Source organism: Manis pentadactyla, chromosome 17 (genome assembly GCF_030020395.1).
Source record: "Manis pentadactyla isolate mManPen7 chromosome 17, mManPen7.hap1, whole genome shotgun sequence".
NCBI lineage: Eukaryota > Metazoa > Chordata > Mammalia > Pholidota > Manidae > Manis > Manis pentadactyla.
Genome location: NC_080035.1, coordinates 36,295,804 through 36,320,474, shown reverse-complemented (window position 1 = coordinate 36,320,474; position 24,671 = coordinate 36,295,804). Strand labels below are relative to the sequence as shown.

The following is a 24,671-nucleotide window of genomic DNA, read 5'->3' as shown; positions in this document are numbered from 1 at the left end:
AAACCCAAATTGAGGTCCAGTCTACAAACTAACTAGCCTGCTGTCTGCAAAAGTGTCAAGGTCCAGGAAGTCAAGAGTACGAAGAGCTTCAGGACATAGCAATTTCTGATACGTGATATTGTCATATTTATTTCTTTGCTAGAACTCAGAATGCTTTTATAGGTCTTTCTCTTAATGATTGAGATTCTAATTCTAACAAAAGTCCTGCAGCAATCTTGGTCAGCTCTCATTATTTTACCAGCAGAAAACAGAATCTAGGGAAAAAAAGCATCTAGAAGATTTGTCAGAGGTGTGTTAATACATCTTTTCATAAAATTTTCCTACTTTTTTCTTTCATAATTGATTAATTAGTTACATTCTTTCTTTCTTTCTGTCCTTCCATCCTTCCTCCCTCTCTACCTTCCTCGCCTCTCTCCCATAGTGTGTAGTAAGAATATTAGTAGAAAGGCCATTTAAGTAGATGGACAAGAGACATGAATTTATGACCAGTCCTCAGGTTTTAATTTATGATCTTAGACAAATTATTTACCTTTTCTAAGCCATCGTTTCCCTATTTGTGAAGTGGACATGCCAATACCTGCTCTGTCACATGGCTTTAAGGATGAGATGTCAGTAAGTCAGGAAAATGACACACTGTATAGATGTGAGGTAGTATGAACAGCAGTAAGCTCTGAAATGTCTGTGGTTTGCAAAATGACCAAAGGGTATTTAGAATGTCACTCCCTGTATCCCCATTTAGCACCTTGGCATTCTGTGCAGTACTTGCATAGCTGACTTTACAGTATCGCTTACATAGCCTTGAATGGCTGCAATGACTCTTTGAGCAAGGGCACAGCCAATCTATTTTGGTTAAGGTGGATACTGTAGCTTTTGTGTCCCGAAGTGCTGCCAAACGCCATGAATCGTGTGCCCTAATGAGGTCGTGCTTGTCCCATGTATGGCAGAAGAGACTTACTGGGAAGGTTGGCAGCTATCCCTGTTGTACCAAAGGTTACATTGAAAAGGGGTTTTATTCATTTTCAAAATGTGTCCATTTATTTTTTTCCCTCTGAGTGAGTTCTGTAGTAGAAAATTGACACTCTAGTCATAGAGTTTAGCTCCTGATTGCTGCCATTTTTAAATGTCAAAATATTTTATTTAACTAACTCTAGTTGTTTATACACTAGGATACATTTTTAAAATGCTTAGAAACTCAGCTTATTAACAATTAAAAAGTGGATCCGAGGGAAAAGGCTAGACATGTGTATTACTAAATCATAATAGTGAAACTAGACAAGCAGTCCATTCAAAGATGAACAGGCCTTCTCATGTTCTGGTTGTCTGTTGCTTTTTCCTAAGTTGAGTTTTTCCAAAAAAGAAATATTTACTAATACATTTGTGAATAGATATATGTTTCCAAAAGAGGAATATTTACTCATAAAGTGTGAGTCCTTGGAAAACTGTCTTCATTTCCTGCTTCCTTTAGAGTAATACCCATTGTCCTTACTTGTTGAAATGTTTGAATTAATGATTGTGGTAGAGTATAATTTTAGAGTATGTTCATTTTTCTTTGTGCATGTGTATGTACACACATAGATACAAATGTGGATAAAACACACCTATGGGTAAAATGTGTAATTCAAGTTGCTTTTCTAATATGGAAATGATTTGATACTAATCAGACTACTTTCTCTAATTGAATGAATAACCTGTTGAAGCTAACCAGGCAGGTTGACATGTAAATAGCAGCTAAAAAATAGCAGACAGTGACCCAGTTCTTAACAATATTTTCCTCTTGGTCATATGCAGTACCTCAATAACATATCAGCCACAAATACAGGTTATCACTGGAAGTATGTCATGTTATAAAACTAAAGAACTGAAAAAGCCTTAGTCAGGTTTAGGACATTTGCAAAACTACACTTAAGATTGAGTAAGAGCTCAAGGGCTTCACTTTTAAATTCCACTTCCTGGGTTCAAATCTCTGCTCTGTTCTTTAACTATCTGTATAAAGCTTGGCGATATAATGTATCAGAACTTCAGTCTCTTCTGCAGAGTTGAGCTAAATAGCCATATCTACCTCGTAGAATTTTTGTGAGGATTAAATGAGATAACACAGAATAAAATGCTTCTTATTGTGTATGTCACATGATAAGCATTCAGTAATATTAGTCAGCTATTTTTATTTTTGATATAATTGTTATTTAGGGATCTACTAGAGATAGAAAACTATAATGAATATACATAGATAAGAATAAATATTACTTCTGTGAATCAAGGTAGGATACCACAAATATAAAACAGTTGATTGAGAACAAGAAAACACTTTTAAAACTTTCTGATAGTAGACATTAAAAAAAAAATTCAATAGAAGGCTAGAAAGGGAGAGTTGAAAAAGTTTTCCAGAAAATAAAGCAAAATGACAAATGGGAAAGAGAAAAACAAAGTAAAAAGTTAAGGAACAGTCTGGAGATCTAAAACCCAAATGGTAGGAATTGCAGAAAGAGCAAATGCATGCAGAAATTTTCTAAGAAATAATTTTTAAAATTTCTCAGAGCTGATGGACATGTTTCAAGATTTAATGGGCTCAGGAAATGTACAATAGAATGACTGAACAAAGCCATGCCAAGGCTCATAGTTGTGAAATTTCAGAACACCCATGGGTAAATTTAGATTCTGTTCTAGAGAGAAATAGCAGGTCGCACACATATGGGCCCTGGGATACCAATGGCATTAGACTACTGCTGCAGAAGATTCTTGAGCAATGCCAACATACTCTGAAGGAAAGATTCCAAGTAGAATTTCATATTCAGCTAAACTATTAATGAAATACAGGCATAGAGTAACAACATTTACAGACATATAAAGTTTTCAGAAATAGACTCTCCAGGCTCCATTTCTCAGAAAGCACCTGGAGTACGCGTTCCACCAAAATGAGGAAGTCAGCTGAAAAAGAGGAAGGCACGGGACCAAGGAAACAGAAATCCCAACAGGGTAGTAGTAAAGGAAATTTCCAGTTTTATAGTGAAGGAAATTACTTGGCAAGTCTGAATTGCAGCCTTTCCAAAATGGGGCAAGAAGACAGAGGTTTCCATAATGGGGAATTCAAAGAAAAAGGAAAAAACTTGTAATTGATTTGATTAGGTGATGTTTGCGCTGAGTTCTGATGGTGCGTTTTGTAATAAATTAGTGATTACCAAGGTCATTGTTAACTACATGAAAAACAAATTGTACAAGATATGAGCTGTCATAATAGTAAAGTACGCAGCTGAGGTACAAACAGTATTTGCAGAGTCATAGTATTGATGCACAAAATACAGATTTAACTGAAATTTGTGATAACAAGTATATTGAGAAAGGGAAAGAGAAAGAATGTATGGGGGCAGGTAATGAAGTAAGAATACTGAAATCTCATCGTCCAGACTAGAAAGTCAATAGATTATTTAAAATGGAAAGGTTACTGAAAAGTGGTATGGAAGCACTGATATAAATAATAGTTTCAAGTGTTTGCTTTTAGGAAATGGGATTCAACATGTGAGACCACCACTTTTTATTATAACCTTAGTAGCACAATTTTTGAAACTTTGTGCAGGTGTTAACTTCGATTAAAAACTAAAGTGAAATTTAACTCCCTCCCCCTGGAAAAAATCAAACCCAAGGATGTGTGAAGATGAACCAAGGCAGTGTGAAGTGCTATAAATATTGGAGAGCTATATAAATGTATTTTTTTAATTTTTCAGTCACTACCACATTGACTTGGTTTATATTTCTAGTTATTCTTTTTAGAACTTTCCCATGAGTTCCAAGCTGGGTAGAAGTCCCAGTCTGCATTTTGTCTCATAAGACCTTCTGTTCAGTGTGCTTCGTGTGCTTCCCAAACTGCCTTTGCATCCTCCCTCTTTCAATAGTTGGCTTCGGTTTCTTCCTGTACAGAGTGAGGGAAATAGATGAGAGGGTCTCTCTGGTTCCTCTTTCTTATCATATTTGAAATCTATACCAAAGGACTATGTGAAAAGAAAAACAGGAAGCAATTTACTGAATTCAGAAAAGTACTGAAGCGGACTGACATCCAGTCTTCTAGAGAGAAATGCCTCATGAGGTGGTTTTACATTACGGAAAAACAAATGAAGCTAAATCTGTACATTTTAACTGTAGTTTTCTCTTTGTAACCTGTTTGTTATAATCCTATCATGTGAATTAGGAGGTTTATAATCTGGGGTGTATGATGGTTGGTTGTATTAAACCATTTTCTTTATAACTCCTATGGTTTGTTATGCTGTGCTGTCCACATTTGTGTTTACCTGTATGAGACACAAAGTTAACAGGGCTTTCGCTGATCAAAGAGGTGTCTCCTGCTCTTGTGGACACAATGTTTAACTTTGTAACCGAAATAACTTCAGAAAGCTTGTTCTGAGCATCTAGTTCTCTAATAACTGATTTGGAAATATTGGAGATGGACTGTGAATAGTTCTATTTACTGTGCTGGAATGGCTGTTAATACCACCAACAAATTGGAATGAACCACAAAAAGGATCAATTTAATGCTAACATAAAGAGACAACTGCCTTTTATCATTCTAAAATAAAAATTCAAGTCATATGAATATTTTAATTTTACTCTCCACTCAGGGAGCTAACAGAATGAGAGGTCGGATTGGAAGTACGGACAGTTTTGAACGGTCGAACAGTCTTGCTTCGGAGAAGGTATCTAATCAGAGCTCCATTTTTTTACTATCAATTGCAATCTGGCAAAACCAAAACTAATATAGTTACCATGCACACTTAGTTATTTTGTTATGAGTTCTTTTATGACTTTCAAAAAATTAATATTTGAGGTTTTATTATATTGGATAAGAAGGTTATGAATAGTGGCATGTAACTTTATTCAGCTGAAGCTTTCTCACATTTGGACAGAACACACCTTTCCAGGCTAATTGCTCTAGGAGGCCTTTTACTGTATGGAGAGATTGTGCTTTGGGACAGTATTTGAGCAACTGCTGATCCAAAGCCATAGAAAAATGAGCCATGTAATTTGCTGTCTTTGTACAGTGATCTTTTTACCTTTTATTCTTTACCCGTGTTACTCCCCCACCTCCATTTTTTTTAAACCATTTTAATTGTAAGGTTAGGCTTCTTTTTATCTCACAGACAATTCTCAGTAGGTTTGATTCCCCATTTTCTGTATCATGCAACATGTATCCTGAGGCATATGCAGCCTATATTATTAAATGGAAAAATAGTAGCGGTATTTTTTTCTTAACTTTCTGTTGATAGAATTGAGGACTTAGTCCAGCTATGCATCTGTTAGCTCTAACCCGTGTTTATCAAGCTCAGCATTTCTGCAGTGGTGCCTGTTCTGGAAAGTGTAAACAGCATACCTGTCTAAACAGAAGATTCATGTTGTCTGCCCATGCGGTATGAGAGGCATTCCGACGTTGCTCACTTTTCATTCATTTCCTGTTTTTCATTTCTTTTAAAAAATTTTACCTCAGGGAACATGTAATTGGATAGAAACATCCACACTGAAGGAAGATACTTAACAGGCTTTATTTTATTTTCCTGAAGGTTTTGCCCTGGGACTTGGGCCCTTAAGCATTGTGATATTGTTTTGACAGTACAGGAAGCGTGCAACTGATATGTCACGGAAATCAAGAGATGTGTAAACACAGACTCCACCCTCTTTCGGTCATGATCTCTTTTCATCTTTGTGGCAACAGTGAGAAAAGTACAGTAGCTGTAGCATTTTACTACAAAGTGTTAGGGGAAAGAATACCTTTTCTTATCGTCCTTTCTCTTTCTGCCTGTCTTTATGAATACTGTCTTCCAGCTGCTTATCAGAAGAAATGGGTTGTGGTGATAATGATTAGCCTTCAGCATGGATTGAAGTAGCATGGAAAGAAGAAAAAAAAAAACAGTTTTGTCCTGACTCAGGAGGAAGAAGAGGCAGCCTGTCACTTGTGAGCTTTGTCTTGAAGCGGGTCTGCCATGATCCATGTAGGAAAGAGAGACCTCACTTCTGCTTGCTTTTCAGGATTATTCACCAGGAGACTCTCCACCAGGGACACCACCAGCCTCCCCACTGTCCTCAGCTTGGCAGACGTTCCCTGAAGAGGATTCTGACTCCCCGCAGTTTCGAAGACGGGCGCACACGTTCAGCCACCCACCTTCAAGCACAAAGAGGAAGCTGAATCTCCACGACGGGAGGGCTCATGGTGCTCGCTCCCCTCTTCTGAGGCAGGGCTCCAGCGAGCAGTGCAGGTGAGTCCAGACCTCCTGCCAGGGAGTGAAACCAGATTCCCCTGTCACCCTCTCTTAATCACTGTGGAGTCAAGATTTGTTATGACTTCATCCTGTAGCCAAGTTTTCATAGTTAGAAAGACCATAAAAACAAACTGAATTATAAAATCCTTAGTTGTTAAGGGAAACAAGGCAAATTTTAAGGCACACCCAGAGAAGAGTTAAAGCACTGTGGATGAAAACATGTCCCCCCCTCCACCCCCAGAAAACAGAGAAAATAAGATGTCACGCAGTTGTTTTTTCTGAAAAACTTGCTGATAGCAGATGTTGCTCAGTGTCCTCTGGGTGATGGCTGGAATGAAGCAAAGTCAGCAAATTTGAAAATAACATACATAGCAGAATTTCCTGTTAGCCTTTGATAAAATACAAAGGTTAAAAAAAAATCACCTAAATCACCTTCATACATGAGACAAAATTAGGCTCTGTCTCCTTTCATAATAAATTACAACCTGATATGAAAACAGTTACAACTTTTATTTAGAATAAAGTGTTATCACTGAAGAAGAACACACACACACCATAATTGACAGGAAGTGTCCCCTGGAAATATTTAAAAAATTAATTATTAAAAATGAATTCAAAATCGTTTGGTATTTGAGCAAACCTGGGATTTTAGAAAGATTATACATCTTGCTGTGTAGCACAAATCAGAATTTATAGCCTAGAGCTAGTTTTGTTTCTTTCCTGCACCTATGTGTTTGATACAGAAAACAGAGTGATAGTGATCCCAGTTGGGAAAAAAAAAATCCTCTGAGTAAGAAGTTTAACTTTTATTTAACTTCTTATGAAATTTACCAGCATGTCTTTTAAGGATACAGTTTTATTCTCGTTGTTTCTCAAATAATTTGAGATTAAAAAGCAAGATTTTAAGGACATATACAAATAAAGTAAATTAACAGAATTATCTTCAGATTTTCTTTTATGAAAAAAGATGAAATATTCCTGTGTGTATTGAGAATTTTTTTAAATGTTCACTTCATTTACATCTACCCAAGTCAGTAAGTCTCTTCTTTCCAGGAAAATTTATCTTCAAGAATGTAAAACACTAATTAGACTTTAAGTGATTTCCCGTCTTTCTTACATTTTCCACATTTTGTAATGTACATGCTCAGACAACTTGTATCAATGTATAAAAAGATGTTTGTATCACTGTAAAAATTTTCTAGGAAAATCTTAAAAAAAAAAAACCATGTGGAAGATTCAGGGATTCAGATTAAAGCATGCCTGCAAAATGGCACAGGTGGTGGGAAAGAACATGAACTTTAATGTTTGTTAAGCCAAAGGTATTATGATGATTTCCAACAACCAAACATGTTCTTAGATTTTTAGAAAACTTTATATTTTTAAAACAGTTAAGTCTTTGAACTACTGATAACCAGTTTTTCCTTCTGGAACTTGTTTCCTGTAATTATTTCTGCTTTCCTACTTTTCTGCCTTGAAGTATCTTTTGCATGTAAAACAAACACATTTGGCCCTAAAATTGTTAAGAATTTTTTAGATACAAGCATGGTTAGAAATACTCCATAGAAGAGGACTTCAATATTTGAAAGCATGAGCTAGGTCATCCTTTAAATAGAAAACTGCATGCTCCTTTTTTTCCATAGAAGATCCAGCCTTTAGCTTTTAGCGGAAAGATTAAACCAATAGCAAGAACCTGTGTATATGCTTTTTCATAGTCAATGAAGATTTTGCCAAAATATAAATTAAGACAAATTTGCTGTATTTTCTGTACTCAGCATTCTTCCATCAGCGCGGCGCATGCACAAGGAGAGTAATTCTTCCTCCAGTCTTCCAAGCCTTCATACTTCCTTCTCTGCCCCTTCCTTCACTGCCCCCTCTTTCCTGAAAAGCTTTTACCAGAATTCAGGTAGACTGTCCCCACAGTATGAAAATGAAATCAGGTGAGATCAGTGTCCTTTGTTTGCAAAGCAAAATTTTCTGCAGTGATATACTGATATGTTACTAAAAAGTGGCTAATTAATTTTGGAGTGTCATTTATGCATCGATATGCTGTGCTTGTTCTAATCTGTTTGTGATATATTGGCTTCAATTCCAATTAGCTTTATGAAGGAAACTTATAAAACCAGTGTTTCAAAGCTTTTTTATGACATGATGCTATTTTTGAATTGCATATATATTTTTGTATTATTTGTATGTTTCTTTGCCTTGGAGCACAGAGTCTAAGCTTTGTATTGTTTGGAACAAGACCTGGTGCTAACACATACTAAGCAAATCTCCCCTGATCATGCCTTGTTTTCTTAACTTCTTTGGACATGTCTTACAGAATCCAAAAGCCACTGATTTAAACAACAACTGTGCTAAAGTAATAGATATAATGTATCTTTATTTTTAAGTACACAGAATATTTCCCAGTCATTTCTTTGATTTTTCAATGACACAGATGTACTTTCCTGCATCTTAGTGTAGGTTACATAATGGGTACAGGATCATGGTGTATCTACTCTCTCAGTGTGAGAGATCTCTTGAATCTTGTAGACTATTTGATTTGTTTTGTTTTTGTATCCAGTCTTGAAAACATATATCCTATTAAATCTTGTTCTTTGCTCTTTTATGTATACAACATTAGATGTAGTGGCTTTTGGAGAATTGGCTTTTTTTAAAAAAATTGAAATTATGAAATCTGGTTGTTTGAATTGTACTGGTTGTTTATAGCCTTTGCAAAGTGGTGGATAGAACTGGGAATTTTTCTAAGTTGTTGGCTTAGAAGTTTGTGAGATTCATTCTGGTTTTTATATGTAATGACTCATTCATTCTTATTGCTGTATAGTATTCCATTTAATACACCACAGTCTATTCATTATTTTGTTGATGGACTTGTGGGTTGTTTCTAGTTGTTTGATAATTGGCAAGTCCTATGTTATCAGCCAGCCCATGTGCCACTAAAATCTTACTTTGGGGCTCCTCCCTTTTAGGCTTAGGAAATACCTAAGTTAACATACTAGGTAACCTAGTTAAAATATAATCCTTGAGTTATCTCTGAGTATCTTTTCTTCATGTGTGCCAATTATTTTTCACTCCAAGCAAGATAATATTGGATTAATAAAATTTTGAATGTGAACTTACATCAGAATTTGTGCAATGTAATGATCAAACATTGAATTTCTAGTGAAGAGAGCTGATAAGAACTGATTATAAAGGTTTTTCAGGAACAACCTTATAGGAAAAGAATTAAAGGAAGTTAGCCACAAAAATAGTAAAATATGTATGGAATATGCAATGAATTTAGAGAACCAAGAATGCACACATAAAAACATATCAGTTTGCTTTACCTATTAATAAGAATATAACACTTTCAACAAAATTTATTTGCTGTTTCTTACTGTTAAATTAGTTAAAGTGAGCATCTGGAAAATTCCGGTTTTCTTCTAGAAGGAGAACCATGCCTGAAAGTGACAATGAGGAATGGCCATTAAGGTGGTCAGAGGTTAGCTGTGAAAAGGATGTAGGGTGAAAAAGCAGCTTTTTAAAAAGAAATTATTTATAGTATTTAAAGAAATGGAAGCTATTTCATATTCACCTTCAGTAGTTCCTGCTTAGGCATATGTATTATTCTTGTTCATAGCTTCCCTCAGCCCTCTGTACTTCAGTCTAATGGAAGGATGTTGAAGACAGAGGGCAAATGTGTGTTAATTTTGCATTGAAAAATGTCATTTTTTTAAAGCTCTCTTATTTGAAGTGCTATATTTTAACATGTGGAGCAACTTTTAAATTTGTAGGATCATTGAAAATCATCCTATTTTTCTGTACTTTGTAATGGTTTCTTAGCTCTGAGAAATTTAAAAAAATCAGAGCACTTTTTGTATATTTTTCTGTGCTCTCTGTACACTTTATTTGGTAAATTCACAGCATAGAATCAATAGGCAAAAAGACACTTAAAATTTATTTTCATTGATAAGTACACCAACAATAAGCATACAGCTTGTCACAGAGTGAACACTCCCATGTTACCACCACCAAGTCAGTAAATGGAATGCTATCAGTATGCCTGTGATTCTCTCATTTTCCCACACAATTACTGCACCCTCATCCTGACCTCTATTGCCATGTTATATTGAAGTTTATATTTAAGTTTGTTTTGCTTAGTGTTTGAGCTTTATACAAATGGAATGATACAGCACAAATTCTTATGTTTGGCTTCTTTCACTGAATGCTAATTTGTAAGATTCATTCCCATTTTTATGTGCTCTTCAGTTCATTAGTTTTTATTGCTGTGTAGTATTCCATTTAATATATCACGATTTATCCATTCCTTTTTCTGATGGCATATGGGTTGTTTCTAGTGTTTGGCTCTTAAAAGAGTACTGTCCTAGATATTATTATATGTACCTGTACATCATTAGTGACTATCTACAGACTAGTGAAATTGTTGGACAGAATTCAGTTTTAATAGGTTTATTTCGACTATTAAGTCACTTAGACATAAATTTGCTAGTTATAATCTTGGAGAGGGTATTTCTTAAATTCATATTTTGAAATAATTTCAGATTTACAGAAAAGCTACGAAAGTATAATGGTGAGCTCCTGTTAATCCTTTATCCAGATTTCATCAATTTTGAACATTTGCCACATTTACTTTATCATTCTCTCTGTCCATTTACATATATATATACATGCATACATATATGCACATATATTTCTTTATTCTAAGCCATTTGTGAATAGGTTGCTTACATCTTGTTCCTTTACACTGAATCTTTAGTGTTTATTTCCTAAGAGTGAGAATTTTTAAGAGCATGGTTTTAATCCTGTGATTTCTGAATTCTGCATTTCTCATTATAACAATTTTCAGAGAGAACATCATGCACACACAATTTCCACAATGTCTGTTGTAACTACTCAGCTTATTGAGTGGAGGAAGTTATTCATGCTATGAATTATGATTTTCATTTCACTTGAATCATAATTTTTTTTCACTTTTGTAGAATGGATAACTAAGTAAATATGCATAGTTAAGGTATAGAATAGCTTTGCCGATAGGCATATTAATTTATAATTCAGATTAGGCAGTCTGCTATGGAACCACTATTCTGAAGTATTAAAAACATGTCACTTTACTGTTTTTAAGTAGGCTGAGAAAAGAGCCAAGATATTTTTAATACCATGATTTATTGATTACTAGGCTTATTTGCACAGCATTGAAATGATAAAGGGACTAAGCATGTGTTTTGTTTTGCCTTATTTCATACTAATTTTTAAAATTTAATGTTATTTCATTGTTTAGTAGCTAAACTATAATTCTGTATGCTTATATACATATTTATATAATAAACATATCAGATACAATATATTCTATCAACAGACATCTTTGTCACTCCTTATAGTTCGTGGCTTTTAAGCCTATAATTTAAAAGTTTATTTATATTGAAGTTCATTGGTTAAAAGTAAAATGATAGTCATTACTTCTACTTACTTAAAAACTTCTCAATGAGAAAATAAGATTTTTACTGATGAAGTAATTACAGTACAATTTAGTTCTATGTAGTTCTCTTGTTAATTCATGGGTAAAAGTAGTATAAGTCACTCATTATGGTTCGTTATTTTAATAACCATATCCAGGCTTTATTGATGACTTAAGAGACTGCCTTTTTATTCTAAATCCTTGTTTGGGACATATATTTATCTCTCTCGTGCTAATGTTATTTGTTTTCCTGTTGTATTAGACAGGACACTGCTTCAGAATCAAGGTGATTAGTGGTCTAAATACTTTCACTTAAAAAACTCCTAAATTCTTCCAACTGAATATCACCATTAGTTTAAAAAGCAGTTTTTGTTTTTTTTGTCTTTGGCTGTCTTCTGAATGCATGCCATCATTCTGGTGCTGTGACTATATAGGAGGGAAAATGTGATGCCTGGTATAATCACAGATCACAAATGATCATGCAAAATGTTGATTGCTATCAGACATCCTGTTTCTACTCAATTCCATGTTGACATTTCCATAAAACTGGGTTGTGGCCTTCAATCAAAGCCTAATTTTAATTCTGAGTTAATAGATATGAGTTTGCTCATTTGGAGGTACCTATGTATATGTAAAGAGTTTATTTCAGATCCCAAGATGATGCAGAAATGAACATCCTAAGAGAAACATACAAACATACTTATAAAATAGAATACAGTTTTTACATGAAGAGGATTATCACTCTATTTTTGTTCATTTTAATTCCTGACACTTTGGTTACTTTGAGACATTGCTGAGGTTGGTCTGGACACGGGAAGACACTAACTCCCTTATGTAAGTCTGACCACATCGGTGATGACATCTCTCCCCTCGGCCCATGTGCTTTTTGTGGAAACCATCCAGAGTCACTGTACCTTAACTGAAGATAATGATTCTTTGCTTTGTTCTAGTTACCACTTTGCTTATATCACAAATCCAATGGAAAGCAGACATGTCCGTCTTCCTATCTGGGACCACTAACATTTAGATTGTTTTCCAGCTCGGATGAAAACACAGTATTAAAGATTGGACTAGAAAGAGATGTTAAAGGAGAAAAAAGAAAATTATTTTGGCCACATTGATAAGACAAAAAGTGTCTTTTTTGAGACTTAGAAATGACCTATACTTTTTTAGGGTTGAGTATAAGACCATTTAAATAATACTTCTTATCTACTTTTAAAAGCCTAATGGAAATGTTAGTTTTATTTCATGTACTATTAGAGGCAGAGAATTATGTCCATTTACTACCTTAAAAATCATTTGGCCTGTAATTTCCTTACTTTACATATGGTTAGATTGAATCCTAGGGATGTTCAATATCTTCCTTGTTATTTTAATCTTAGGGTAGAAGGATGTGAGTAAGCAAAAGAGCTACCCAGAGATATTTTAAATTCTAATGTAAAGAATTCACCTAATTAAAAAAAAATTTCATTCATTGTAGAGTTTAGGAAATTCTTTGTTCTTATTCTTTTTTTTTGTTTTATACATTGTTCCACTGATTAATCTATCTCTTTTGACTCATAGCTCTGATGCAATATATTGATTTCCACTAGAGTAGTCCAATCTCAATTTTATTTAATTAGTAAAGATTTTTCATAGGATGATAGATGAGTACCCAGTTGAAAGCCAGGACTTAAGTTAACTATTAGTACACATGATGTGATTATGAGTTAAATTGCACTATGGATCCTATGGAAAAAAACTGAAGTTTCATCATTAAGTTGTTCCATACAGCCTTTCTTGAAGCATTTGCAAAGAGAAAGCTTTTTCAGATTTCTCTAAAGAAGTTGCTATCACAATAAAGTTTTGTGTCTATCTTGAGTTGAATACACTGTGATTTAGATGGAGATTTAATCTGTGTATAGCCATTTATTTGGACTTTATGGTGCCAGTAGTTTTAGAGGGATGCTAGGGAGTTGGATAGATAGTGGGAGGCAGTTTGCTGCTCAGAACACCACCTTTGCAAAACTAGTTCTGGCTCAAGAATTTACCTTGTGTAAACAATGTGTCTGTGTTACCCTGATGGGAAATAAAACATGACTGCATCCTTCTTATTGTTGAGTCCCTGCAAGTGGTCACTAAAACACCTTTATCTGTCCACTATCCAGTGAATTAATTGTTATTGAAGTAGGCAAGTATGCATGAAAAGCTGTGTTAACATGAGAGTATAATGTTAGTAGTTGAGGTGGTGAAGGCCAAGAATATATTAAAAGTTATCTTAAAGCTTTGTGAGGGAGGTTCATATCATATCCATAGCTTTTGATTGATGCTGTGTCCAAAAGTACTTGGAAATGCCTGCCAGCCTCCATAGTGATAGACATAATATAGCCTATTCCCTCCCCTTAGAAAGCCTTCGTTTGTGTTCACAGACTGGTGCTTGATTAATTGGTGACTGGCAATCGGAAATATAGGTAGAATATACCAATATAAAAATAGGTAGGAATTATCCACATTGTATTTCTTTCCTAGTTATTCATTTTTAATTTCATGAATTCTCAACAGAAGTAATGGTAGCACAAAATTCTTCTGAATATATCTCTTGGGAAGCAATTTTATAATGCATATGTTTATATTCCCAAATGTAAAAGGAGGAGAAAAAAGGCTATATGAAAAAATAAGGGAATGGTTCTAATTTGCTTCATCATTTAAAAATGTGAATATAATTAAATTACCAATATATGTATATTCCACCATATCAGTGTTTTTGATTTGACCCTTCTATTTAAAAATAAAAAGTATTTATATTTTGAAATGAGATTATTTCAAAAGCAAAGAAAAGCAAGACATTTACATAAATGTCTAGAAAAAATGTCTACATAAATGTCTAGATAAAAGTGCTTAGAACAATGCCTGGCACAGAGCGTGTGCTTTTTTTTTTTCTTCACGATCCTGATTATTACCGTAGGAAATACCACATGTTATTTTGGTTTTTATTTCACTCAAAAAAATTGGTGTTATGCTTGCCTACCTGCTAAGTTTAACTCTAGGATAAGTTAAAGTGAAAACTGTTGTAAAGAACAACCCCAGAGGTATACCAACAACAAGAAACAGAAAACACCTTCCTTCCTCATCTCAGTGTGGTTCCCAAGGTGGGATAGAAGAATCTTGATGTACAGAATTTAGTGTTTCACGTGGTTTGGTTTCTTGAACTTTATGCGCCCGTGTTCCCGAAAAAGCACATTTTTTATAAGCAATAATGAAACTGATATAGGTAGTTCTCAGTTTTATTTTTAGTATTATCTAAGCACTTGATATGTCATTAACAGTGAATTGGAAGTTGATTTTTTTTTAGAAAACGTTTTAATTCTGACATTAAAATGTAGATGTTTCTGATCCTTTGGTTTGGTTTAGTCTAGTTTTGTTTGTTAGAGCTGCTATGAAATCAAGAGAAACTAATATTTATTGAGCATATGTCCTGTGAGCCATTGAAATAGTATTTATATATTTCATTTGGCTTTTTAGGCTTAAATTATAAGTTGCAGGCTTTTACATCAGATGGGAACACTTGTGGAGAAAAGATTCCTTATGTTGTGTGCTAACACTATTGTCATTATCAATAACTATCAACAGCTCAGTTTATACTTTTGGGAAATGGAGCTATTAAAACTTTCTGCCAAAAAGACTTAAAAGTTATGACTACGAACAGAGGGTTTTAAAGAAGTAATCTTTTGTTTATTCCTGACATATTATCCTAGCCATTATTATTTTTGGGGGGGTCCATTTTGACCTTGTGAGTTAATGTTTCACATGGTTTTACACCTTAATTTACCCAATTGATATTTGTTGAGTGCTTACTATTACTTGTCAGTTACTACAGTAGGAGTTAGAAATATACCCATTAACGAGGCATTCAGCAAATAGGCCAGTGAGACAGTGTTACTAAACTGAAGATACAGGATACTGAAAGAGTGTTTACCAGGATATGACTATTCCTTTAAGAATGTTTTAATCACAGCTTCCAAAAGGGAAATACTTGAATTAATGCTTTCCAAAGTGGAAGTATAAATAAATATACTTTACACAAATAAATAAAATGATTAACATACTTATTCAGTATTGCACGGAGTTTTTAACTGTGGATGCATATAAGGGTTTATTATCTTATCCAGGATATAAAACAAAGAGGGTTTGCCTGTTTTGAATAGAGTGTATCAGGTACTTTCCAAAATATCATAATACATCATGACACGTGCTGTCTGTGTAGGAGCTCGAAGGTGTGTCTTTTTCTTAAACTTAATTTACCTAATCCAGAAGTAATATTTTCAGGAAGATAGATCAAGATTAGAAATAACTGAATTTCCTGATACCCGTGAGCATATAAAGTAAGGAAAAACATGGCAGGCAGGTAGGGAAGTGCTCTCCTGACTGCTGGCTGTCTCAGCTTTACTGAGTGCCATTGAGGACCTGTGTAGGGTGGTGGCTTTTCTAGCTGAGTTTCATTTCTGACTTAAGTATTGACACTTCTTGAATCCATCACAAGTCCTGTACCTTCACTTGTTGGTATCACCACCTATAAATACTGGCATCTTCATCATCCTTTCAGGAAAGCACAGAAACTTTGAAACTTAAAAATGGTAAAATATTCCCACCACTAACAGCAATAATTACTGCATGGTGTTCCAGCAGCTAACCTAGTTGGTCTCAAAAGTAGGTTTGAGTCTTTTGTTGCAAAGAGGTCTAGCATAGCTCAGAGTTGTCTTTCCTAGAAAATGAAATTCTTAGAGCAGACCAGTATTTCCATGTGTTTGTTTCACAGAATAGACTAATGTAGAAAGAGGAGACACCCCCAGTCCTCCTCCCCTCAAGCTGGCGAAGGTGATTCTTGGATCAAATAATTTAAATAAGTTAGGGAATTTCTGTACACTAATTCCCTCTTAGAGAGTCGGTGTGTGCCAGCATATCATAGTCTCTATGAGGTCCTGATAGAATCAAGTATGTTTAACACTTAAAATTTAACCTGTGCAATCTTACTTGGCCACAGTGTTTTCATAGAATATCACCTAAAATTAATCCCAAGCTGACCATCCTACCTTTTTATTCAGGTTACTTTCTATTAGGATTTAGCTATCAGTAGCTAACAGTTCAGAGACAGATCTTAATAGTCACAGGCAATGAGAAGTGATCAGTATCAGCCTCATCTATAAGAACTATAAGAAAAACTCTTTGTGAGCCTTTTATGGAACAGTTACAAAATTGTTTAGAATATACTATTAATTTTAGTTTTTTAGCAACGCCTGAGTTCATTACCTAAGCAACCCTTGCTCTCCTGTGTACGTCCTTCTGTTTCTCAGCTTGAGACTTGAAATGGTTGGCTACTATGGAATGAGTAGAAACAGGTGAGTTTAATGGCAGGGCGTGGCCTGGATTGCATTTTTCCCAGGATGTGGTGGCCTGGGTGGCCAGCGTGCCTACTGACACATCACTCCATGTTACCTGGGGCTTGTGCTTCCCGTGGTGGAACTTGTGAATGGCTTGTGCTACCATGTCATTGTGAAGACCCACGCTATGCAGCTCTCCTTAACACGTTCTCTATGTATTTGCTCTCTGCAGCGATGGAGAGGGGAGAAAAAGGACCTCGTCTACTTGCAGCAATGAGTCCCTAAATGCCGGCGGAACCCCTGTCACTCCTCGCCGAATCTCCTGGCGGCAGCGCATTTTCCTCAGAGTCGCTTCTCCCATGAACAGATCACCTTCGGCAATGCAGCAACAGGGTCTGTGGGGCACGTGCCAGAGAAGCGCTACTTACTAGTAAACGTGCTGGGGAGTGGAATGCACTGCTTTGTGTACAAAGATATTTAAGTGATTATAGCAGAGAAATAACTGCTTTCTATATCTGATTATGAACAGTGGTTAATGCCTCAGTTATCATTAGACCATCTGAGACATTCAGTAAATGCCTATTGAATGAATGAAGGAGTGAGTGAGCTTCCAAAACTGAAAGCTATGAGAATGCTAGGAAACAAGTCACAGATCTTTTTATTATTAGAAAAGGAACGTATTTTTTGCAAGAGTCACACATAAAACAAAGTGACATAGTAATGTTGAACAATAAAGAATGGATACAAAAACACTAGGCAAATATAAACCAAAAAAATATTAGACCCATTAGCAATTTAAAAAAAGGGGCAAAATGTAGCAATAAACAAAAATGCATAACAAAGATGAGAACATACATAATTACACAGCCTTGACATCCAAGGCTCTATGTAAAATAATACTTAGAATGTCTGGGAGAAAAAAAATAAATTAGAACTCTCATTGTAGATTTTAACGTATTTCTCTCAGAAAGTTAAATTTAGATAATTAAATATAGATAGAAACTTAGAAATTAAATGTAGAAAATATTCAAGAAACTCAAACAGGTTTGATCTAATATTGACACACAATCTTGTACCATAGAGAAAGTGCATTCATTTTTAGCACACATGGAACATACGTAAAAATTAGTTACAAACTTGGCCACAGAGACTTTTTAATAAACTACAATTATCACCATTCATACTCTGGGGCATATTCTACAGTCACAGTGAAAAATTAAAAAAGTAGGAAAGAAAGAAAGGAATCAAGAATTAGAGAACCACTAAAATATTTCATGTTTTTGGAAACTGAAAACTGTATTATAAACTAGAAGGAAAACAATGTGATATCAAAGCCCTGTATGTCAGAATCGAGTGCTGCTTAGAGGGCATTTCTGACATCAAGAGAGCCAAAATTCAAAACATACTAAGTATTCAACTGAATAAGCTAGAAATGGAGCCATAGAATTAAAAAAAATTAAAGAATTATTGTTTAAGAAAATAAATAATAAAGGTGAGGGCACAGGTCAATCAATCAAGGAAAAAAAACAAGAAAGCAACTGGCATTACTAGAAATAAAATTAACTCTGCCTAGGATAGTCAGAGAAAACATCCAAAAAAGTTAGCTATATTATTTAAACTCATTGCTGGGAGAAACATTTTCAGAAGGAGAGACTAGCAAAGTCTGGAGTCACTGCAGAGAATTGTGGGTCAGAAACTCAAGAGAGATTCAGCGTGATGGGAGAGAGGATGGGAGATGGAGACGAGAGGTAGAAAAGTTTACAAGAGGCCGGAGGTGGAAGGAATCTACATGCTATTTCCAGTAGTTTTGGACACAACCATTGAAATATTTTAAGAGACACGATCATGTTTATTGATAGGAAATTAATTGGCAACAGTGCAGAAGATGGCCTGGAGCACAGGGAGAGAATGAATTCCAAGAATCGAGTAAGAGTGTGATGGGAGTGAGCACAGTCCCTGAGGCGAGATATGCCCAGTGTTGCTCAGCTGCTCTTTTCTTGGTGGTTTCTGATGGTAGGTTGTAGATGTTACGAGATCACTGATACCTACTCACGTAACCTTTTTGTTTTGCACGATAAGAGAAAGCACACAGATAAAATGCAGAAGTGGTGGGCTGGGGAAAGGCCAGTTCACTTCGGAGCACCCATCTTACTGGCCTTTTTGTGCTAAAAGAAGAAGTGGTGAAATTGCATATGCTTTTATTTCATGAGAGGGAAATCTCGAAGGGGAATTCAGTCTAGTGGATTTACTTAAATCATTAGTTCCAGAAACTAACAGTTCCTGGGAAAGTGGCTTTGTGAAAAGCTTTAAAGGTGCAATATAGGATGAGAGGACATTGATTTTAGAGGAGACTTCTGTAGTCTGGGAGACTACTTAGGAATGCCTCTCACTGTTTTCTTCTCTGCAGATGGACTGGACAGGAGTGAGTTGCTTCCACTGTCCCCTCTCGCTCCAACCGTGGAGGAGGAACCATTGGTTATATTCATGTCTGGTGACGATGACCCAGGAAAGGCTGAAGAAAGAAAAAAGTCAGAAGAACTAAGGAGTTTGTGGAGAAAAGCTATACACCAACAAATCTTGTTACTTCGAATGGAAAAAGAAAACCAGAAACTTGAAGGTTAGCCATTCAAACAGAGCTAAATGATATGATACTCTAATTTACCCTCCGCCCCATCACACACACATTCATTCTTGGACTGTATACACACTTTTACAAAGTATCTACTGATGATAATTGCTTATTTCTATTTTGTGATGTGCTTATGACATGGGAGAGATCAGCTGAAGATAATTTGCATTTTTGTTTAATAGGTAAAGCATCAGACTATATTTTAGGTAGTTTAAATATATTTAATATAAATATAATTATATACTTCAAATATATTTAATATAAATATATAATGAAATATAAACTCAGATTATATTTTGGTAATATAAAATGTAGATAATACAGAGTTGATGTATTTGATAAGATTGGAAGTTTAATATTGCACATTACTTAAAAAAATACTTAAATATGAAAAAAGCAAAGTTTCTTCTTTTTGAATATGATTTTCAGCTTTCAGGTTAATTGTATTCATAATGCCTATCTCAAACAAACTGTATCCATTTCAGCTAATTACCTGCTATCAAATCAAAGATCCTATTTTTTTGTTACTGCTTTACAAATTTTCTATTTAAAATATCATATTCAAATCATTAGATTTATAATTAGATTATTTGTAACACCTATTGTGCTTTTTGTAATGCTTTATTGCTAAGTTTATGAATACCAAGTGCTTCCCCAGACTTGGAAGGAATGATGTTATTTACCCCAGTACTGATAGACCCACACATAAGAAGATGTGCAGACAGTAGTAAAAACTGAAAAATGTGTTAATGCCATTGTAAAGGGCAAATCAACTAACCTAAAGGGCCTTGTTTTTTTACATTGGTAAGATGAAAGATTTAGCTTATTTGGGCTCTTTGACTTTTAAGTAGATTGGAAAATCTATAATCTAGATGTTTTTTTCTGACTTGCTTTTGTTGTTCTGTCTTCCAGAAAGCTCTTTTAGTACAGGTATTCACAGTTCTGTATTCATCATCTGTCTTTAAGTTTTCTCTTGCTACACCTACTATTCAATTCTATTTTTAAGTTGAACAGTATTTATTTAGTTTGCAAGGGCACAGTTTATTTTCTTTATTGCTTTCTTAGCAGAATGGAAAGTACATAAGATTTTAAATATCCCTAGGGAATAAATCTTATTTTCTTTAAAATTAAAAATGCATTTAGTTCTTGTTGACATTACTTTTAAAAGTTTGGTTGTGATAAAAAGTATGTGCACTTGAACTTTCATAGATTTTGAAAGGAATTGACTTCAGATTTTTAAGCAATTGCTTATATCTTTAACTCAGTGAAAGAGGTTGGAAAAAGGATGATTATCATTCCTTTGAAACATTTAAAGTATGAAATTATATTTCATTAACAATTGGGAGTATGTACAAGGATAATCTTATATTAAATATCAAAGGGTAGTTTAAGAATCATAAGACTATTTGATTTGGAAATGGCCATAGAAATTAATTAGCTCCGTTCTTCAGTCCACAGCTGAGTTAGTGACTGGCTTGGGCAGATAAAGAATTAATCTAAGACCGAACAGTGACATGTACTGGCAGAGTACTAAAATTCAGGTTTACTTATGGCTCTTGGACTTTTCCTAAGAAAATGGGAAATGGCCATTCCCCATTATGCCACAGTGTTTCTTAACCATGTGTGTTAATATAAGAAAATGTTTTAATACAGATGACTCTGTGTGCATTCTGAGGTCAGTTATAATATATAAATCGACAGGATAAGAAAGAAGTGAAATTTAGAATATATGATCAGAAACCTTTAGCAGTTCTCTATTTCTCTACTTAAGTAATAAAAACAAAAAATAATTTAGTGCATTACAATTCTAGCAAATAGATAAATAGACAATCATTTCTTGATTTTTAAAAATTTTCACCTAGTTAACCAGTTGAGGGCAGATATTAACAGCTTTTACTTAGCATTTTATCCTCAGGGCCTGTAGCTTCACATAGCAGGTGCTTATTATTTTAAGTGAACAATGATTTAGAGAAGGTTGGAGAAAACAAAATCTGAGGAAATACTGTGCTCTGTACATTGTGAAAAATCATTAGTAAAGTTACATGTGGGATTATATTTATTTTTCGCTTTAATGAGCCCACTCCTTTTGAAAAATTATTTGATTTTCATAGACAAATACAAAGCAAATACCCAGAAGCGGAACTGAACTGTGTTGGAAAGCCACCTAGTGGTATGCAGGAGGAATATTTTTCTAGTGTGGTTTACCTTTTTATTTTGTCTGAACTTTTTTAAGTAGAAACTTTTACTGCCGTGCTTGAAGAGCAGTCTATTATGAGATCCTTAAATTCTTCTGAAATGGTTTCCAGCATTAAATAAAGTGTAATACTCATTCTGCTGTTGTTTTTGTGCTGTCGAGGACTTGGGATGCATGACAAAGATTTGTGTTGCAGAAGGTAAGGGGGAGAACACTGTAAGCTTGAGTGAATGTAGCTTACTCTGAAATCCTGGTCAGTGTGATCCTAATGAAAGAGAAAAAAATAAATATACTTACATGGTTTTTTGTCCTTTTCCCTCTTGGAATCACTTATTCAAAATAAAGACCAAGTGAAGATAGTTTTGGCTTTATAGGAGTTTCTTTTAATGAGTCCTGGGCTTATCTTTTAGACTGTCAAATGAGAGAATTATGTACTATTTAAAAAATGGAAGCAGTGTTAGCTTCAGTAAAATGAATAGTCTGCTTTAAGATTATTAAAAATGAACACAGGGACCCATAACTTGGTGGTGTTAAGGACAGGGTTGATAACTCTGGAAATAGTTAGGAAAATGTATCAGGTTATTGTGGTTAAACATTTCTTCAATCAAGGTTAGCATGAGACATTGTTTTCTTAAAGATATATCTTACAGAAAATATTCATCTTTAATGGTGTTTAAAAATGATGCAAGCTGTCACTTCTGAGGAAATCTATCACATTTGTGAAAAAATGGAAGTGTATAGCATAGCAACACATGGTTTGTTTTTTTGCTTCACAGTTACCATCTGCAAGATACAGAGCAAAACCTCCTTAGGATGTTAGTCCTGATATTTTCTAACATGAAATGACTTGAAGTTTGAGACCCCTTCATGTAGCCTCAATTTTTAAAAAAGTTTTCTTTTTGAAAAAATGTTAGTAATTGAGTCCTAAAAGTCACTTGGTATGGTTTTACAAATGCAATACAGTGTTAAAAATACTGTGCTTTAACAAAAAATTAGTCTTACATATATATATATATATATTTTTTCTTAGCAAGCAGAGATGAACTCCAGTCCAGAAAAGTTAAATTGGACTATGAAGAAGTTGGTGTGTGTCAGAAGGAAGTCTTAATAACCTGGGATAAGAAGCTGTTAAACTGCAGAGCTAAAATCAGATGTGACATGGAAGATATTCATTCTTCCCTTAAAGAAGGTATTCCGGAACATCTCAGTAATCTTTGGTTTTAGAAGAGCTTCAGTGATTGTTTGATTCATGCAGCTCAGGCATATTGTCCCTGTGCATTGCCTTTTAAAAAAATGGAAAATACTTTGCTTTTACCAGTTGTCAAGTGACTTAATTGGTTAGAAAGCAGTACTAATGGAGGCACTGTCCAGAGGTGACACCTTCCCTACAGATTTTTCCTGCCTCCTTCAACCTCCTGTTCTCAGCTCTGTGTTGTTTACCAAGGAAGGAGCTTACGCATTTGTACAGAGCTTTTATCACAGCCATAAAAATAATTCAGACTTAAACACTTGACTCATTTCCATCATTTGGAACACTTGGTCTGAAGTGTTTATTTACATTACATATATTTATATGTATATGTAATGTATATTCATTTATATGTGTGTCACACACACACACACAGATTTTTACTTTTATTAATCAATTAATAAATCAGTTTTCCTTCCATCTACTTATTCCTTTATTTATTTTGGAAAAATTGCTTTTATTTAGCCATTCAACTACATTGCTCCTCTGCCAAAAATAAAAATAAAAAGACATTTAAACATCCTAAATGTAAAACTAAATTAAAGTTTAATTAAATTTAAAATTTAACATACATGAATATTTTAAGTGACCCAGATTAAATATATTAAAATGAGAATCTCCATGGCCTGCATGAATTTGGTATAAAATAAAAATCCAAAACTACCCAAAGAAATCTGATAATGGATCTTGTTTTAAAAGCTGTGATAATGCATGAAACTGTTTCCTAGTTACATTTAAATAAAGATTAATTTTGTAAGGTGCTATAATTACAAGCCTGATACATTGGGTTTTTTCCCCTGAAGATGACAGAAATCCTAGAAATTTTCACTGCATTATTTGGAAGACAAATAGCATGTGTGTGAGACGTAGATCACGCCCTTCTTTGGTTTGACTTTATAAAGATGTTTTAGGTACGCTCATCTTCCTGTTTCTTACAGGATACCGCTTAAACTCCAGAGCACTGTGCCCAAGGCCCTGAATAATCCATACCTCCTTCATCTCTCTGATCTCACTTTCTGCTGCTCCCTACTTTGTATCGTGTGCTCCAGACCCCCATATATCTCAGGCTATGTCTTGCATGGAATGCCCCAGCCCTCCTACTCTCCTTCCTACCTCTCTACCTGCTCCCGTTTTTTCCTGTCTCCCCTTCTTTGCATCTCATCCTCTCCTCACTCTTCCTTTTGTCCCCCCTTTCCTTTGCCCCTCACAGGGTGTTCCCATATTCTTCTTCCTGAAGTGACTGCTGCCCACACCTTCGGCCTGGAGAATCCTGTTACCCTTCAGCTCTAAGGTCAAATACCATTTTCTCAGGAATAGGAGGCCTTTCCCTCTCTTCCACCAGCATAAACTACTTTCACTTTTATGATGCTTTCTCATGATTCCTTCCTTTTAGTTGTGCTTATGATTTGTAATTCTGCATTTCTGTGTGTATTTGTTCAGTGTTTTTCTCACCCCACCACTGCGCACCCGCACATCAGGAGCAGTCATTGCCTTTTCACATGCAGTTCCACTCATACCAACACTGCTGTACCAAGACAGCATCTTGTA

The 24,671-nt window shown here is 34.8% G+C and overlaps 1 protein-coding gene across 6 annotated transcripts in view; it reads left to right on the top strand.

Annotated features, from left to right (window-relative positions):
• TBC1D4 (TBC1 domain family member 4) overlaps window positions 1-24,671 on the top strand; it is a 199,377-nt gene that overhangs the window by 147,947 nt on the left and 26,759 nt on the right. For 2 of the 6 annotated variants that reach the window (XM_036893801.2, XM_036893805.2), the window contains exons 9-15: window positions 4,608-4,682; window positions 6,010-6,236; window positions 8,012-8,176; window positions 11,957-11,980; window positions 17,284-17,444; window positions 19,459-19,668; window positions 22,905-23,063. In XM_036893801.2, coding sequence (XP_036749696.2) covers window positions 4,608-4,682; window positions 6,010-6,236; window positions 8,012-8,176; window positions 11,957-11,980; window positions 17,284-17,444; window positions 19,459-19,668; window positions 22,905-23,063 — 1,021 coding nt within the window. Of the gene's footprint in view, window positions 1-4,607; window positions 4,683-6,009; window positions 6,237-8,011; window positions 8,177-11,956; window positions 11,981-17,283; window positions 17,533-19,458; window positions 19,669-22,904; window positions 23,064-24,671 lie in introns of those variants that run through there. The other 4 variants (XM_036893803.2, XM_036893802.2, XM_036893804.2 and 1 more) reach the window with 4 other exon arrangements.